Genomic DNA, 18,651 nt, shown 5'->3' with positions numbered 1-18,651 from the left:
TTGTACTGCATGCTCATGCCAATCCACTCCCATAAAGAACTTTCTCCTTCACAGCATATAATAGAAGTTGAGGATATGACCAGTGTGCTTGTGCAGCAAGAAAGCCTCATACTTCTGGCCCTCCGTGACCCTGCTGCTGACACTTGACATCCCTGTTGACTCAGCACTGACAGCAGTCTACTATACTGCACATATGCACCACTCTGACTCACAGCTTGTCAAAGTGCAGCACTGCATCTATTCTTCCCAACACTCATGTTAATTTTTGGCAAAAGCACATCTGTATTCCATTGGTATATTTTCCTGTGATCCATTTGACGGCAATAACGTGTGACACTGGTGCAGCTGAGGTCAGAATAATGACATGTGCACTGTGTGGTGCCTTCTTGCCTAGAAAGTAAGATGCTTTGGTTTGCCATGCTTGCAGGAGTACATTATCTGCCCCGGGCGGCCCGGAGATATTGCCAGCTTTATTTTTAGCACTGTTTTGGAGCTCAGTGATGTGTATAAATCAACATTAGGCCTGTCAAGTTCCAATAATGACAACGTTGACTAAAGCTGACCAGTCATCCGATTGGTGCATAGCACTCTTCTTTGTAAACTGCTAAGGATGGCAGAAAAAGGAAAAGAGTCCACAGAGAGAAAAGCGAGAGAGGAACAAAGGCAGACCAAGGAAAATCCAGAGAAAAGATTGTAGAGAGCAAATGAAAGACAGTGAGGTGCATGTAGAGGATGAACAAGGAAGATGGGCTGAAGAAAAAAAGCATCTCAGCATTTTTGCTTGTGCCGAATGGTTACAGTATATTCCTGCAAGGCTGAGCTGTGTCTCTGTACGTACGAACGGACAGCCGAAGAATGAATCTGCTCATTGAAATTCTGTCCACTGTGCTTCACAGGCTCTTAATAGGCAGCCTCGGGGGTGGAGAGGTAGGCCTACAGTAGAGTAGCTCAGATTGGGCTGTGGATGACTCACATTGCTATCCCCCAGTGAATATCTCAGCATCATGTCTTTGCTCTGCACAGTTGCAAAGTTTGGATTCAAGGGCTCAGGTGCTGTTTGGAGAAATGGAGAGCCACGCTGCTGTGTCTCTCTGAAACCTTGTGATAATCACCAAAGACTCATGGTGCACTTACTCAGCATGTATCACATATGCTACCGTTGACACACCTATTCAGAGAAAGAAATACATTTCTTAACCAGGGTGGAATAAGTCAATAATAAAAAAATCACCAAATCATTTCTTGTATCATATTCATAAAATATATGGAATGTGCTAACACTGAAAAATGAGTTTTGATTGATAGCACACTATGACATTCTAACCTCTTTTAAGATTAATCATTTCAGAAAAAATCTGAGTATTGATCATAAACTATTAATGGCAGCCCTAGAAAGCTGTGGGAAGCAATTGTGAGAGAAATATATTATATATAAAAATATATAAATATCAGTCATCTGGCTGCAGAAATGCACTAAAAGTTTTTGCCACCTGCTCAGTGGTTTTGCTTACCTTCAGTTTCTCATGCTGCTTTCATTTTTCACAATTTTGCCTGCACAAAAGACTCATTGGAGGCTATTGTGACCCCTGAATGTAGCCGCATCACAGTGGCTCATATTCATGGCCTCAAGTTTCTGTCCACCCAAATGATTCATATTACATCAAATTATTTTCTGCATGTCTGTATGTGCAACTTTGCAGGACTGAATGAAACAGTATGTTCAAAGTGAATATCCAACTTCACAAAGCACCCAGATTTGGTTCTGTTACAGCAGTCCTCATGCCTGATTGAAGTGTCCCTAAAGCTTCCCTTTGTCAGATAAAAACTGTAACCCCACAGTTTTCATGTTTTTTCTACATGCTCTGCTCCTTTACATTCCTTGAATTGTTCATATTAATTAACTGTTTTTGTTTTGGAGCTCATCTATATTTCAGCTGCTTGATTCATAATTTAAGCAGGAATCAGAAAGATCAACTGAATTTTTATTTCTCTACAATTAAGCTATTGCCTGCTGCGCTTTGTTATTCTGACTCAGGATGGAGAAGCATTGTAGCCATCAACTTTCTGGCATCAATAGAGGAGGACAGTCTGAGAAGTGATGCTGCTGTAAAATGATGACATGAAGGCTGAAGGATTGCACTGGGCTGCAGGTGACTCTTTCTGGCTCACTTTCAATGGGAGAGGCTGCAGAACCACAATAAGGCATCTCTGTGCTCTTTTCCTTCATCACATATGCTTGTTTGATAACAGGGAGCACTGACCCTTTGCTTATATTGGAGATCATAATTTGAATCTACTTTTGTGTGTATTGGGTCATATAAACAGCAGCTCCCTCTATGTTGTCTATATGTGTGAAAATGTCTTTGTTCATGGATTGTGGACTTGTAGTACAGCCTGCAGATGTTGTAGGTGTGAAATTGGGGTTTTCCTTGGTGGAGTAGGTGCAAACTACTGGGGGAATGTTTTAATTAAGTGACACACTGCTGAGGTTTTTCTGGTGTACCCCAGGAGTTACTTTAAAAATCACTCCTAGAATATTCTTTACAGTCAACATGGTAAGATCAGTTGTTACCAATATAACTTATCATCTCCTTCTCTGGATTAGTGCATGTAGTTCTCATAGTGGAGAGGTGATTTGCTTTATAGGGAGATGTTATTGTTTTTTTGTTTTTTTTTTTTGAGTATCAAGAAATTTTTTAAACAAGTACAACTGAATCTGCCCTTTGGCAGTTTGAAGAAAGCACATCCTGGCCAACGTGTTCCTATCCATGTTTCACTGGACTATTTCTGAAGGAGAACAGACTCTTTGAAATCAGCATCAGACGAGATAAAGTGAGAGAAGGGCCTCAAGATGTTTGCTTTTCTATCTGTAGCTGAGAACTTGAAAAATGTTGTGTGGGAATAATCTGAAGTGTGCGTGAGAGATACCACTGTTGCTTTTTCCTTCATGGAGAAGAAATAAAAACATCTACATCTTAAACAGGGATAATAAATATGAGACATAAGAGGAAAGGGCGGAAATGCAAGGTCAATATCAGAACAACAGACCCATCAGGAGAGTCCATTTATGGGATGAGCAAGTCAGAAAGAGATGGCAGCTGTATGAAGGTGGACAAATCTTCATGATGCATTTTTACTCTGTATGTTAAGGTATTGTATATGGAACAGTGCCGTAAGTGCACAATACTGTTAATATAAATTTAAGTTAATGGAAGAAAATGATTTTAACTTAAGACAAAGTAAAACGTCTACCTGGGGATAATCCCGATTAATGTCTCCAATACTATGTGATCAATTTCTTTAATTATCTACAGCACAGAGCCCTTAGATTTCATTTTCATTTTATTTTCCACATCATCGTAAATGATCCTCAGGATCAGGAATAACATCAGAAATAATTTGTACCCCCACCAGGGCGATAATATTTTAGTTTTTCTGTCTGTCTGTCAGCAAGATATATCAGGAACCTCAAAACAGATTTCTGTTAGATTTGGTGGACTGGACAGCCTCAGGCCAAGGAACACATGATTAGATTGTGGCGATGAGCTGGATATAGGACTTCTTCAATTAGACTATTGCAATTTTTTTGCTGTGAGTATAAGAGAGTGATAAAGATAAATCCCATAGAGTGAGTCTGCAAAGGCACTATCAAGTGTCTTCTACTTATAAATGAAGCTCAAAGAGCATGATGGGAACTGTACGCTCTGTTTTATTTAATATTAGAATGTGCCCAAATTTCAGTTTTGCTTTGCTCATCCTAGGGCCACTTAGATTTGCCTCAGGAACAAAGTTCTGCTTTTTGTTTCCTTTTTGGCCTGAATAGGATTGAGGTTAGCTTGAATGCTTAGAATAAAGAGCTGGGACAGGAGGAAACAAACCTCGCCTGCCTCTTTACTGACTGTAGCTTCCAGTTGAACAAATATGTAATTAATTAGAATTGATAAGGCTTATAATATATGATCATATATTTGTACACAGCCTTTTTAGAATTTAAGTTATTAGATTAGTGGTGTGGGTGTGGTGGTTAATCTTCCTGCTATTTGAAAGCACTTTGACTGTCTTGCTTGACAAATGCTCAATGAATTCAGTCATTATTGAAATGATTTAAATTGTCAGAATTTGAGGTTGTTTCCAATATTTTCTGCTCAGTGACCTGCATAGTTGTATATGTTTGACCTCTTTTAAGCAGACCTACCAAACACACTCTAACACTTGACACTGACACTGTATGAGGGCGGATCTGTCACAGCATCACAGATCTCCTGCCAATGATCCTAACAGACCTTCTCTTTCCTGCCTCTCCATCCCCCCTATCTTTCCTTCTTCTCTCCTGTTCAGATGCAAGGTGTGCCGTACCCCCCTCCTATCATCATCACCATCATCGCACCCACGCCCACTCCTTCCACGCTCCCTCCTACGACCGTCCCACTCACGAACGTCCCATCTACGACCGCCCCTCCTTCGACCGCCCCTCCTTCGATCGCCCTTCCTTCGACCACCCCTCCTACAATCGTCCTTTGCACGAGCGCCCCATCTACGACCGACCCTCATACGATCGTCCACCCCAGGACCACTGGAACCCCCGTCTTCGCGTGAGCTCAGGCAATCAGCTCTACATGTTGGACCAGGAGGAGGTATTGTACTGCACACACCAGGAATACTGACTTATTGTTGTTTCTGGCTTGTTATGTGTTTTTCACTTTAACTGGGGATAAAAAGTCAAATATTCGATAGATGCATGACAGCGGCTCGGTGGGCATTGGTGCGAACTGTCAGCTCACTGGAAGAAGGTTTTTGGGTTGAATCCTGTTTGACCTGGGGCCTTTCTGTGTGGAGTTTTCATGTTCTCCACATCTGCATGGGTTTTCTCCAGCTACTATCTCCGTCAGTCCAAAGACATGCAGGTTATGTTGATTGATGACTAAAAACGTTTGTGTTTAGGTGTGAATGTGAATATGACTAGTTGTCTTCTTTCTGTGTGTCAGACCTGTCATTGATGGCTAGGAATTGTTCCCCCTCTGTGACCTAAAATGGAATGAATAAGCAATATAGATAATGAATGAATGTACAATGGGTATATTTTAAACTGACAAAATGTAGTCATGAGTTATGAAAAGTACTAATATATTATGTGATAATATAATTTTAAAAAACTGCAAACTAGTTTACCCTTTTTGCAGTTTTCCTTGTTTTAATGAAAATCTTTGTAATGTGTTATGAAGATAATTCTTGGAAGTTAAACCTAAGTTAACTGGGTAAAGGTTTTAAAATGTTTTAAACTGATTAAATAATCAGATTACACACTGGCTTCAGATTGTAAAAAATGCCATCTAACCACAACTCTTCCATTCATCTTCCAGAACATACTGTGGGCAAGTGTTTTACAAAATACTTTCTCGTGTGTTTCGGGGTAAAGCATAGACTGACAGTGTTCTTATCATGCCCTACATGTTATACAGTCTTTGTGCTACTTTAAGAAACCTGCTTTTCAGCTAATGTCTATTTAAAAGGAGGTCAGAGAGAGAGGGGATGTGTCCAGAGTCAGCCCCAGACACTGGAGCTTCTCTGGCTCACTTTTGCCTCAGGCTTGCTTTTGGGGGCTCAGTTTCAAGGTTTGTCTTTAGTTGCAAATTTGGAAACTGATTTTCAGATTACTTGGACATGGCAGAATGTTTGTGCTAATTAACTGGATTACTTTGATTCCCAACTTTGTATATTGATGTACCAAACAGAGGCAGCACATCACTAAACCTCCTGCTGGTGGTAAATGAAATTTCATCTTGCTCTTGAGGCCAGGAGAGGGTACTGTTCTTCAACTTTTCTGCCTCTGCTTTACAGCCAAATCATTTCTACGCACAAAATCACAGAGTGTAAGCCCAGACTCCAGATTTATGACACCACTTATGTCATTCTTAATGGAGCAAGCCCTAATAAAAAACCATAGGTCGTTTCCCCAAACTTTGCAAGTCTATTATTAGACTTTCTTCCAGCCTCACCTAAGTGTGCATAACAGGAACGTATGCTCATATAGTTTTTAATAGCATTGCACATGTGGGCATGTGACAATGTATTTGTTTTACCTTACTTTTCTTATATTTCTTTCTGCCACATTGTAGTCTGTTTTTATACAGTATATGAGTTTATGGCAAATTCCAACATTTGACTATGTTGGCACATCAATAAAGTAATGAATCTTTTTGTGGCCAGTCAAAGCATACAGGTGGTGACCCAACTGTAGTGTTGCATGGCTGCCAATAGTGTTTTAACATGTCATCACTCAGAGGAATAGAGCATGCTGTGGTCCTGATAAGAGACCTGTGTTGCTCTGCTGGGATTGAATGGAAAGCCCATTTCAATTAATCTAAACGCTATCCCTGTCTAATTGTGCCAATAAGGCAGCAGCTGTGAGTGGATTGCAGGCAGGACTGACGTGCTGACGGCCGTCACCTCAGTGAAAGGCATTAAATATTCATGCCTGTCTCTCACCTCATGCAGAGCGGGTGTCTCTCTTTTGCTCTTCGCACACATACACACAGTCGCCCTTCAGTTTATTCCCATTTGTTTTAGATGGCTTCAGTGGCTTGGTAAAAAAGCAAAGCTACTGTAGGTTTCCATGGCAGAGATACAGAGGATCAGTTGAGGACTCACCAATTTTCCTTATCTGTGTTGGTTCCTGCACATTTTCATATCAGTCTATCTTAAATACATAACTTTCACTCTCAGATTTTCTCTTTGCTTATGTGATTGATATGTCTAATCCCCATTCTTGTAGGTCTGCATCATCCAGGCTGACAATCCTCTTTTTAATTGAACCATCACTCTTACCTTTTCTCCTGTTCCCTCCCTCTGTTCCTTCCTATCTCTGCCCTGTCTCTATCTAATCCATCTGTTGTTCCATCTCTTTTCTCTCCCCTCCTACCATGGTCTCTGTCTGCCTCCCACCCTCCATCTGTTCCATATTCATTGCTACCAAACTTGCCCTCTCCACCTCTGCTTTATAGTTTCTCCATCTTTTCTCCTTACCCTTTCACCTCATTCACTTACCCGTCCTCACCCCCTCCATTTCTCCCTCTCTGCAGTGACTGGCAGGAGTCTTTGGCTCTCCCACAGGCCACCTGTCACTGTGCTCCTTACAGCTCCATTCACTTGCCACTCTTTTTTTTTTTTTTTCTTTTTTTCATGATTATTATTTTTTGGTTTGTTTGTTTTATGAATGACGGACGTCAGAGAGCTGCAGGAGACACGTCCTCCTGAGAAAGCCAAGGTGTTGCTTCGGGGAGCAAGACTCTTCTGTTCTGTCTAAAATGTGTCACTATGGAAATTTGTGTTAATAGTGTGCCTGTGTAGCTCTTGACGCCTGGTGTGTTGGGTTCATTGAACTGTTTCCTAGTAATGGAGTGCAGGCACTTCATAGGGATAGAATGGAATTACGCCTTCTGTGACAAGTCCACACCCTTGGTTCATTTTAATTGCCAAGGATAATAGATAGGCTGACAAGATGTGTTGTCTGGATGGCACATTTTGACACTGTGTATCCGGGGCAAAATACCCTTGAAAGTTTAAAAAACGCCTGTGAAATTAAAAATGACGAGGCATAACATGGCGCCTATAATTGCAATGCCCTCTTTTGCGCTTTTTTTTTTTTCTTTTCTTTTATTGAACTGTCATTCAGAACTCTACACTATCGCTTCGAAGCTCCTGTGGGTGCTTGGTAAAAGATTCTTTCAACTGCAGTGTAAGCAGGAAAATTAGGGCTGTTATTTAGAAAACAGCAAACATGCAGCCTGAAGCAGCAGAAAATGCAGCTTAGTGTTACTTTGTCGCTGTCATCATGTACCACGATCAGAATAAAATTATTTTTTTGTGGTGCAAATGGATGCAGTCCAATACTTCAAAAATTACCATGGAGTTTAATCAACACTTCTGTGATGCAGCCACAGCAGATCTTTTATTTTGGCCATGCTTAATACAACAAATGGTACTGTACACTCATTTGTCCGTTCATGTGTCACAGCATATTTCCATTTAAGTATTTAGAAATCCTGTGGTAAAAATACTAATGTTTGAGTAGCATGGCATGCAGAGGAAACAAGAAAGGGAAGTTGCAACCAGAGCTAAAATATATTTGATTAATCATTAGTCAAATGTAAATGCTTGTTTCTTGTTCCAGCTTCTTTCTGTTCTGCATTTCATTTTAGCTAAAGGTAAACTACATTTGTTTTTGAATGTTTTTGTAGAATCTAGCAACTTAATCAGTAAAGCAAATAACTGACTTATTTGGAGTCCTACTAGTTTGATTCCTGACCTCAAATGTAATACTTGGATCATGTTTAGATTTGATATCTGACATACCTCTGTATGCTTTAAGAATTTAGAATTTGCTAGTGAATCATAGACCTCCCCACTCCTCCCAGTCTGTGTGGGAAAAGTCAGTGCAGCAATGATGAGAATAAGTTTCCTGAGCCAATATTTCTTTGATTTGTGGGCAATCAATCCCACTTCCTCCATGCTGAATCTCTCTGCAGACTGCTTTTCCTCTTTCTGTCCTGCAGGGGGCGGGAGAGGGCTGGCAGTGATGGCTGACTGCCATCATCTCCTCCTCCTCTTCTCATCTCACATTAATCTGAGGTGACAGAGTTTCATATACCACTGCCATGCACCGCTGCCCTGTCCCCCACATCATGTGTCTGGACTGTGCTCCCCCAACTGTAAAAGCCAACGGGGGACACAAGCCTTGTTTAGCCTGCAAGTCTGACAAGGAACTGGGAAAAATGAACACTGTAACACAGAGAGAAGTAACTGCAGTATTGTAGCAATTCAGAAAAGACTGAGCACATTTTTCTCTTGGGTAAAAGTGTCACATTCATAGTTTTGAAACTGAATTTTAAAGTTTGAGTTTGCTGGTCTGCAAACAAGCCACAGCACCCTATGCAACGTCATCCTGCAGCTACTGGAGAACACATTCTGGTGGCTGTCATGTGGTAGTCAGAGGGATTCATTATGTAATAAATGTAGGTGGGTAAGTGACTCGCAGAAAGGAGGTTGACTGTTTTAGTAAGATGGTTTACCTTAACCCTAGAGGAAATGTTAACAAAAAGACTCAAGTATTACAATAACTATTACATGCCATTTAAATAAAAACTGCTATTCACTCAAGAAAAAAAATCTTAAGGTCATCCAAATACATACTAGAGTTTAAATGGCTTTTATCTCAGGCTTTTGATTAATTCCACTATCCCTGTGGATGGTGTAGTTTTTTTCCCTTTCAATTCCTTGGAGGTAGCGAGAAAAAAAAAAGAAAACTAGGCCTAATTTGTCTCCTGCCAATTTACCAGGAGCAACTGCTAGAGCTCGATGACCTTAAAAGCAGTCCTCTGCTATTTATCATTTTTATTAAGAAGTATTGTATTTGGCCAGGCCTGGCTCTGTGGGATGTGGACACTTATGGGTGGTTTGAACTTTTCCTTTGCACTTAGCGTCTACACGTACATGTAATAAAACAGCCCAACTAACATTTACATTTTCAGTATTTATTTGATCTTATTCACAACAGCTTACTTGGACTAGCTAGATGTTTGTTTCAGCCACTTTCTTTATCAGTTTTTACTATTTTCAACATTTTTCAAGCTGTGAACAAATAACAGTCTTGCTCACCATGCACTTTGCCTGCAAACTGCACAAAACAAAATCAGCCTCCCCTTGATAAATGGAAAAAAATAAAGAACTACAAGGAAAATGAAGTAAAATTTTAGTTTACTATACTTAGCAGTCGTGCTTTTCTTCACAGAAATGTACAGTACTGTAACAGTTATGATCACCAAACTGGTATTTACACTTTCAAATAATAGCAAATGATAATCTATTGCTTCAGTTTCAGCCTTGTTGGCTTGTTCAGTGTGTGTGTGTGTGTGTGTGTGTGTGTGTGTGTGTGTGTGTTTATAACTCTTTGAGTGGGATCACAGTGTGCCAGTGCCTGAAGTCAGGGGGAAGAGGATCATCTGTCTGTGAAAGGACGTTACTGATGTTCTGAAGGGCAAATCTTGCCTTTGGCCTCCTAACGGATGTATGGGACTCTGTGTCTGTGTGTTCAGGCTGAGGTTAAATTTATTTTTGAATTTGTGCAGGTGCATGGCAAAATTTTCGTTATTGCCTGCATGTGTGTCACTTATGCACATTCATGTGTGTTTGTATGTGTGTGTGTTTTTATTTATTTATTTATTTATTTAGTTAGCCTACAGTGTTTGATTACTGCCCTGTTAGAAATAATGGATTGCACAGTTGTCGCACATATTCATACACACATACTCCTTGCAGACACACACAGCACACAGCATCCCGCCATATACCCCCACTTGTCACAGCTGGGCCTGAGGAAGCAGTAGTGACATATGGGCTAGCCAGCCTGCAGCATCACTCAGCTCAACCTGCCAAGTTGAACAAAAACACCAGCCTCCTGCTTCAGATCACTCCCTTCCCTCCTTCTTCCTTCTACTTCCACCAGCTCTGATCCCTGACTCCCTCCTCCAACACCTCCTCTGTCTAGTTACTGGAGTCCTGATGTTGAACAGTTGTTGGGTTCTGTCTAATATCTGATGAATGTGTGTTATTCTAAAAAAAAATCTCATTAAAAAAACACAGATTTGGTTGGTTTGTTCTATCTGGCAGGGCTTAATGGACATTGCAGCTTCTAAGTGGCACCGTACTGGGCCTCTTAACAATGGTTTATTTGAGCAGTGGTATATTGTGCTCTACATCAAGTTGTTCCTTTAAATTTGTGAATGAGGAAAAAGTCAGGGTGTTAGCCTAATGCTACCTCTCTGTGGATTCTGAGTGCAGGACTACAAGCTTCCTGTACCCTCCTGGGGGTTATGTCTCTAGCTACAGACCCTGTGACTTCTGACCAATCAAGAATAAACCAGAATAAAAACGGCCTTCAGGTGTTTCTACCTCCCTAGTAGAAGCAGTGGTAGGATGCTGATTGGTGGGCTCATGTGTCATTGTGGGGTAGAAGGGTATTCTGGTCTATTCCACGAGTCAAGTTGTCAGAGATGAATTGCACTGGGCAAGGCAGCAGCAGGGGAGGGAATGAGCAGGCTTGTTCTTCAAGAAGATGTGATTGAGGAAAATCACCATGTTTAGCTTCTTGTAATTAGGTAGTATTGACATCAAGATGGCTGGTCAAGAATTTAATTTAAGACTGATGCATTTAGGATCATTTTGAAATACATATTTTCACCCTCTTATTTTTATTCCAGTACATACAAAGAAAGAGCTGAAAATGCTGCTCTGTATGGAAAAGACACAAACCTATGGCACAGTTTACCAAATATGTATTTTGTGACCTTCTCATAAATCATACTATGGATAAACGTAAATGCAACTTATTTGTATTCTCTGGATTCCATGGAAACAGATGAAAAAGAGAGAATCATCACTTTAACCCTGCAGAAAATCACTATCTCTTCAATTACAGCAAAACCATTCACTGAGATTACCTGGAGTTTAAGTTTTCTACTCCTTTCTCCTCCCCTCCTGATTACTATTTCATGGAGTCAGAGCTGGCACAGCGCTCAGTCAGGCGTTATGAAATTACTTTGCTTATTACACATATTTAGAAACACCATAAAACAACATGGTCAGAGAATAGCTATAGTATGCAACTATGGCTTTATTTGCGTTCCTGATCAATGAAGAGCTGGTAGAATGTGAGTTTAATTCAGGTTTACTGTTACTCAATGGCACTAAAGCATATTCAGTGTGTTAAACAGAGTGCTCAGCCAGTCCCTGCTGCTGTTTCCTACATTAATCTGGCAGAGAGAATTAAAAGAGGGTTAGAGAAAAGCTGTGTGCACTGACAAGATTTGGATTTAAATTGAAACGGGATGCATTAAGAGGGTTTGAATTTAGAGTGAAGCTGGTTGTCTTTTTACTTTCTAATCATTTCACTCTGGCTGAAGGGATATTCTCACTAGGGTTATGTGATATCATGGAATAAATAAATAAATATTGTAACACCTGTAAATTTGATCATTTTAAAACATTTCTTTGTCTTTGGGTATATTGAGCTATTGTCAGTAATGGTACAAACACAGCAATGTGAGACACACATTCACACATCTATGGGAGGGTCATTTTAAGCAACTTGGGGCTCAGTGTCTTACCCAAGGACCATTCAGTATGTGCACCCAGGGAACAGCCAAACCTAGGATTAGTAGAAAACTGGCTCCACCTCCTTGATTTGTCAAGTATTTCATTTGCTTTATTAGCTGGTTATTTTGTATAACGGGATTTTCCACAACGCTTTTGCAGAACACATGGTCTCGTTCTGCACATAATCTCATACAGCAGCAGTTCAACACTCTTTATAGAACAAAGAAACAATATGATTTTTAACACTAATGATAAATTGCACAAAACAACCAGAAAAACTTGAGCTAAATAAGCATTCATGTCACGATATAGAGGATTAAAAAAAATGTTATGGGTAATTGTAAACAAATCAGTTGAATCTAATTTGACTTCATTACCACAATCTTCAAGAAAATTACTTTGACCTTAATCAATATACAACTAGAATTATTACGATCTAAAATTACACTGAACAGTCCTAAAAAATACAGCTAAGAAATGAGTCAGTCTGATCATGAGTTTGACAGATTAAGCAGTTTCACTCAGTCATACCGTTGCCATACTAAAGCACCATCTTGGGCATTAGTTGGATCATTGTGCCTTTAAAGCTGGACACTGTAGAGTCACTGCAGCCAGTCAGAGGCGATTAATGATGAGAATTTTTTCTGCCAACACTTAGCATGCCAACACTTAGCATGCCAAGATTATTAGTACAATGGAGGCTGATAGGAATTTGGTCATTAGTTTTAGTTATGTATTCTATAATAACTCAGTCATTGAGCTTCTTCCTCTAGTTATCACATTCTAGTCCATAATTATCATGATATTTCACTTGGGACCAGAATGTTGGACCAATGCTGACACATTCACACACTGCCAACGAGGCAAAAAACTCAATAAATTGCAAAAATTCCTATGTGCCCCAACAAAAGAGGAACTCACTAAATTAATATACTGTACATGCTCTGTGCAGTCTCACACCATTCTCACCACATCAGGAGGTTATGCTGTAATTTCATCACATCAAGCAATATGTTGGGCCCAGAAAAGCGCTGCATTATAATGTAGTTTTGCACAGTTTGCTTTTACAAGCAACAAAGTATAGAGTAATCACATAGGCTGTGGATTTATGATGCTTGTCCCTGATTAAGTTGGATAAGGAGACAGGATCCTGATGCTGTAATGTAAAGCATCCTCTCCTTGGCTGGTATAACTAGATCCAACTACATTACTGTACTTGTGTGTGTGTGTGTGTGTGTGTGTGTGTGTGTGTGTGTGTGTGTGCGCGTGCATCCACTGTGATACAGCTGTAGTATCATACTGGATAATATTATTAGCTTGAAGTGGAGCAGTGTCTGCATTAAATTTTTATGTGCCCTTGCTTTGATGGGCACTCGTGCATATACCAGACAGCAGTTTTTGTGCACATTCACAGATGCAGACCACACCTGCACACAAACATGAACACACCTGCTCTGGCATTCTTTCATCTTAACAGAGCTCCTTTAGAGCGAGTGGCACTCGGCTGTCTTGTGGGACATATGGCTCAGTGTGACCTGCCAGTGTCCTTCATTGTTGTTGGCTGCTCCCCAGAACCCCCCAGGCTGCACTATCCTGCACTGCTCTCTGCAGTTATTACCACTGTCTGACACTGGCTATCTGTGTTCAAAGCTCTTTTATGGCCCAACATTGCTTTCTGTTAGATGCTACTCTCAATAGGACACACTCTAAAGCACACAGTATTACAATAATTATCATGATAACAACAAGCAAGGCTGCTATCATTGTCACACACTTCTTGACTTTACATGGTTGACAATAACTGCAGTTCACTTACAAAAGCTAATACCATATCCACATTGAAAGTATCGCTCAGTATTTGTTAAAGCTGCAGGAGCACTTTGGTGCAGAAAAACACCATAACAAGGGGTAACTGTGTTGTAGGAAAGCGAATGGGTCAGCTACTGTTCAGGCCCCTTGTACCTCTGGTTTACACCAAAAGCCCTTTGGTCAGAATGGTACTGTAGCTTGCAGACAGATTGTAAAGCACGCTGGAAAAATGCCCTGTCCAATCTAAAAAATATGTTTAACGCAAGTTGTTATGGATAATGTTCGCAAAAAACTAAGTTTATTAAAGTTAGATTTCATGTTGGCCATGAAATCAAAATAACAAGCCCAAAAAGACAGAATTCAGCAGGGCACAGTTACACAGTGTTAAAAAATTTGGTTTCATCACATTGATCCATTGTTCATGCAACACTTCATGGAGCTGTTAATGATGTACTGTATGTAGGAAGCAGTGGAAATGCACAAATGTTAAGCTTTCTGTGCATCACAGTATGTCGTTTTGAGATGAAAGTTCTGAGGTCACTTCTTGTATGTTTCATTTTGGTGTACTGGGTCCCAGTGCCAACAAAGTACTGGCTTTGGTGTTCAAGATTTGTCAAGATTTATAGGTGTATACTTTACAGTACATGCTGTGTTTTCTGAGTGTAACTGGATTTTTTTAAAAGCACTAGTGTTTCTGATTAATGTGGCGCATTCTCTCGTTTATTCTCCCTTAAGTCTAACTTTTATGAATTCAGGGACTGTGGGGCCAAATGTGGCGGAGCTTTGAAATGTCTTTTATTTTTCTATATATATCTTTTTCAATTCACTTTCAATTTTCAGTTCTTCCACATACGATGTACCATATCATGCAGAGATCTTGCTTGGAGGATAATATCTTAGAATTGTTTGAACAAACTGAGCTTTGTCTCTTACCAGATAAACAATTCTTGCGTTTACTTTTTTTGAATGAATGCTAAGACTTTAAAAAATATGAAGTACTCTAACTGGTATTCTCTGGGTTGCATCTGACCCCAGGTTAACCTCACACATGTTTCTTTGATGAATTTGGCCTTCTTGTTTATTGTTTATCGGATATTTTTAGTCTCTTCTGAAAAAAGACTTGTTTTCTGTAACTGTTCTATTGTATTGCATTTATTCACCAAGCACAGTGTGAACACGGCGGTTCACTGAATGTAATAAAGTGTGCACAGCTGCGCGTCGTGTGTCCATATTTTGTGTATAACTTCAGGATGCAGTGTGTTAGGAGCGTGTTTGTTTGCTGACCTTGTGCTCCCTCTGTGCAGGTACACCCTTTGCTGATGCGCGAGAGGCGCTCAGAGTCCCACAGGAACAAGCTACTGCGGCGGACAGTCAGCGTTCCTGTTGAGGGAAGGCACCATCCTGAGATGGGTGAGCAGAAAACATCTTTTAACATCTAAACTTTAATTGTAGCTGAACCCTTAACCCAGGTCTGACCAAATCACTTCGAGTCTATTCTAATTAAGGTTCGTTTTGAAGGATAGTTCACATTTTTTCAAATAAACATATGTAACATATGTATCATGTACTGGCCTATAGAGATCTGGTCCTGAAGGACTTTCGACCAAAGTGAACAAAATCGTCATTCTGTGTAAATATGTGTTCCAAGGTTCAGCTAAAGTTAAGACCTCAGCAGTCTGAGTTTGACAAACAGAGGGTATCTTCCACAGTTACAGTTGTTTAGTACAAAATTTCCTCATGTTTATCCAGACACTGTTTCTTTGTTTAACTGTAGTCATGGGACAGCAACACAAACAGGGAAATATTAAGTAAACTAAGTAAACCATAAAAGAAAGTACCCACTTGATAGAACAAATTCAAACTGCTGAAGTCTTATATTCATTTTGACTGATTTTTAGAACACATCTTTTAATCAGATAGAGACCTGAAGATCATTAAAGGAAATAAATATATTTCAATGTTCATATAGGGATTTAAGTATTGTTTTAAAAAATGCAAAGCTATCCTTTAATAAAACCTGTTGGCAGACGCTTCTGACCTTCTGCAGCATTTCTTAATTCAGCTTTTATCTTTTTATGTCAATTTGGATTTTCAGAAACATTATCACTTGCATTACTTTAGCTTAGCTTGCTTATAATAATAGGATAGTTGCATAGCAACTCTGTCTGTTGGTCGCGCCGCTCACAGCAGCACTCTGCATTCGGCACAGATAAAAGCATCACATCTGATCAGGGCTTAATGCAGCTGTTTCCTCTACCAAATGGTGACTATCTGCTCTAGTGAGGTTGGACAGTTTATCCGTTTTTTTTGCTTTGAAATCAAATTCATTTATCAATACGCTGATAAGCATGTATATCTTTTGAGTTGGTTTTTTTTTTGTCAGGCTCCGTCCTTTCTGCTCTTATATCGCTGTATCACCCTGTCAAACTGACTCTTCCTCTTTGTGTTGCCTGACTCAGTCTATTTGGGCTCTCTACAAATGTCTCACTCAGTTTCTTCCTCTACCTTCGCCCTCCACCACTCTCTCTCATTCAGCTATTTTAAGGGCCTCCCTTGCGATGTCGTCTATCTATGATTCTGCCTTTGCTGCCACCTCTTTGCTCCCAAACAGTTGTGCTGATTCAACTGGATAAATATTCCCTCAGTTTTTATATGAGTGGCTGTATAACCTCTAGGCACCTAACCACTGACATGCTCCATTTTGACATACAGTATGCTGACAGAGCAATGCCGGTCTATGGCCCATGTGTAAAGACATTCACTGATGCTGGCAGGCCATAATGCACTGATACCATTATGGGCCATCTGTGGTGACTACTCCCAAAGAACATTCAGATTAATATGCTTTAGGCAAATAGTAACTATATGATGACCAAAAAGGCAAAAAGTGGATAATAGTAAATATACCAATATGTTTGTTGAGCACAGAACAGATTTCTGTTTGCTCAAATTAAATTATGCTTTGAGTGGTAATAATGTCTCTTTAAAATATAAATTGTGTGCAAAAACAATAATGGGCTCAGAATGGCCCTTTGTGTGCACAGAAATGAGGTGCAAATGTAACACCACAGTGTTATATTTATGTTACAAAAGAAAATGTGCTTCCATGCCACAACAGATCAGACCTGCATGTTCTGCACTTCCTCTTGTGTATATTTCTGAAATATAAAATGATCCTAAGCTTCAGGTGTCTTTGATCCTCCACTTTTCATTGTTTCCACCACCTTTGGGCCAGTTGTGGCCTTATAGATAGAGTCGGACTTGTAACCTGAAAGTTACTGGTTCGAGTCTCAGGACCGGTAGGAATTATCAGTGGGGTAGAGTAAATAGCCGGCGCGCTCTCCGACTGAGGTGAGACTCTTGAGCAATTCACCGAACCCCCAACTGCCCCCTGGGCGCCGCAGCTGCCCACTGCTCTGGGTGTGTTTTCACTGCTGTGTGTGTGCACTTTGGGTGGCTAATGCAGTTTCCCCATTGTGGGACTAATAAGGGTAAATAACTTAACGTTTACCACCGTCATCAACTTTTAACAATTAGTTGTTATTTCTATCAGTGTGAGGACCATAACCAGGACCCAAACAAGTGATTGCACGTTGGTGATGTTGAGACTCAGACTGCCTTACGTGTCTGTCCTTATTTAGACACTTCAATTCAACACTCATTGCACATGCTGTGTCTGCATGTCTAAACTAGGCCTATTTTGAGGAAACTTTGGAAACATTTAGAACCATTCATTCACCTCCAACGTGATGAATGAAATGCATCTTTCATAAAATTGAAAGACATGACCTCGGATTCAACAAGGATATTTCCATGTACTGAGCGAAGATTAAACTGCAGATACTGCCACTGCTGCAGCTGCCAAACACCCGTCCATATGCTTATGACAACACTAATACATCAACCACGATTCATTATTCAATACAGGGGTAAAGGCCTGTGTTTTTCACATGATATTGATAAATGGAGACATTTGACAACAATCTCAGCTGGATGCCTGATCTAGTGACACACTCAGATGGAAGATACCAGGCTTTACCCTCGGTCTGCCATTAGTAGTTAATAGGTTTTTTGCTCCACTGCTGCTATCAGAACACATCAAACGATGCAGATGCATTCATTTTGCTGTTTCATTCACCTCCATGTACTTTATAAGGTTCCGGAAAGCATTTTAAAGTTGAGGAGGTAATCAGGTAATTGATTTATAATGAAGACAAATTTAGCCGGATAACAGTACAGCATAAGCTTTTTATGCAAATACAGTATGAGGCTTAATTAACTTTTCATAATTGTGACAGGAAAATGACTTTTCCAAAGCAGACATATTGTACCCACAATATGACAGCCCAGGAATTTTTAGACAAATTCAATTTTGACAGTCATGTATTTTTATCAAACACCTGATATAAACAAAGCTTTTGGCAAAGGTCTCTGAAACTGTTGATATCAGAGACATGTTCTTCTGAGCATTTTACAGTTCAGTCATCATAGGAGACTAATATTCTCTCTATTCCCTCAATTTGATAACATAGGAAATAGGATGGTAATGCAAGGGTCAGGATGTGATTTGAGGACTTTTCTCATATTTTCTTATCACATTATTCATTTTATTTTGTTGATTTGTTGTACTTAAACCCCCCCCCCCCCCCCCCCTCCTATTAAGCTCTCCAGAATGCGATGTGATAATCCACA

The 18,651-nt window shown here is 40.0% G+C and overlaps 1 protein-coding gene across 1 annotated transcript in view; it reads left to right on the top strand.

Annotated features, from left to right (window-relative positions):
• syngap1b (synaptic Ras GTPase activating protein 1b) overlaps positions 1 to 18,651 on the top strand; it is a 104,014-nt gene that overhangs the window by 21,268 nt on the left and 64,095 nt on the right. The window contains exons 2-3 of the mRNA XM_026317027.1: positions 4,339 to 4,634; positions 15,264 to 15,369. Of these exons, the coding sequence (XP_026172812.1) occupies positions 4,339 to 4,634; positions 15,264 to 15,369 (402 nt within the window). The remainder of the gene's footprint in view (positions 1 to 4,338; positions 4,635 to 15,263; positions 15,370 to 18,651) is intronic.

Source organism: Mastacembelus armatus, chromosome 16 (assembly GCF_900324485.2).
Source record: "Mastacembelus armatus chromosome 16, fMasArm1.2, whole genome shotgun sequence".
Lineage (NCBI taxonomy): Eukaryota > Metazoa > Chordata > Actinopteri > Synbranchiformes > Mastacembelidae > Mastacembelus > Mastacembelus armatus.
This window is presented reverse-complemented; position numbering and strand designations above follow the sequence as displayed.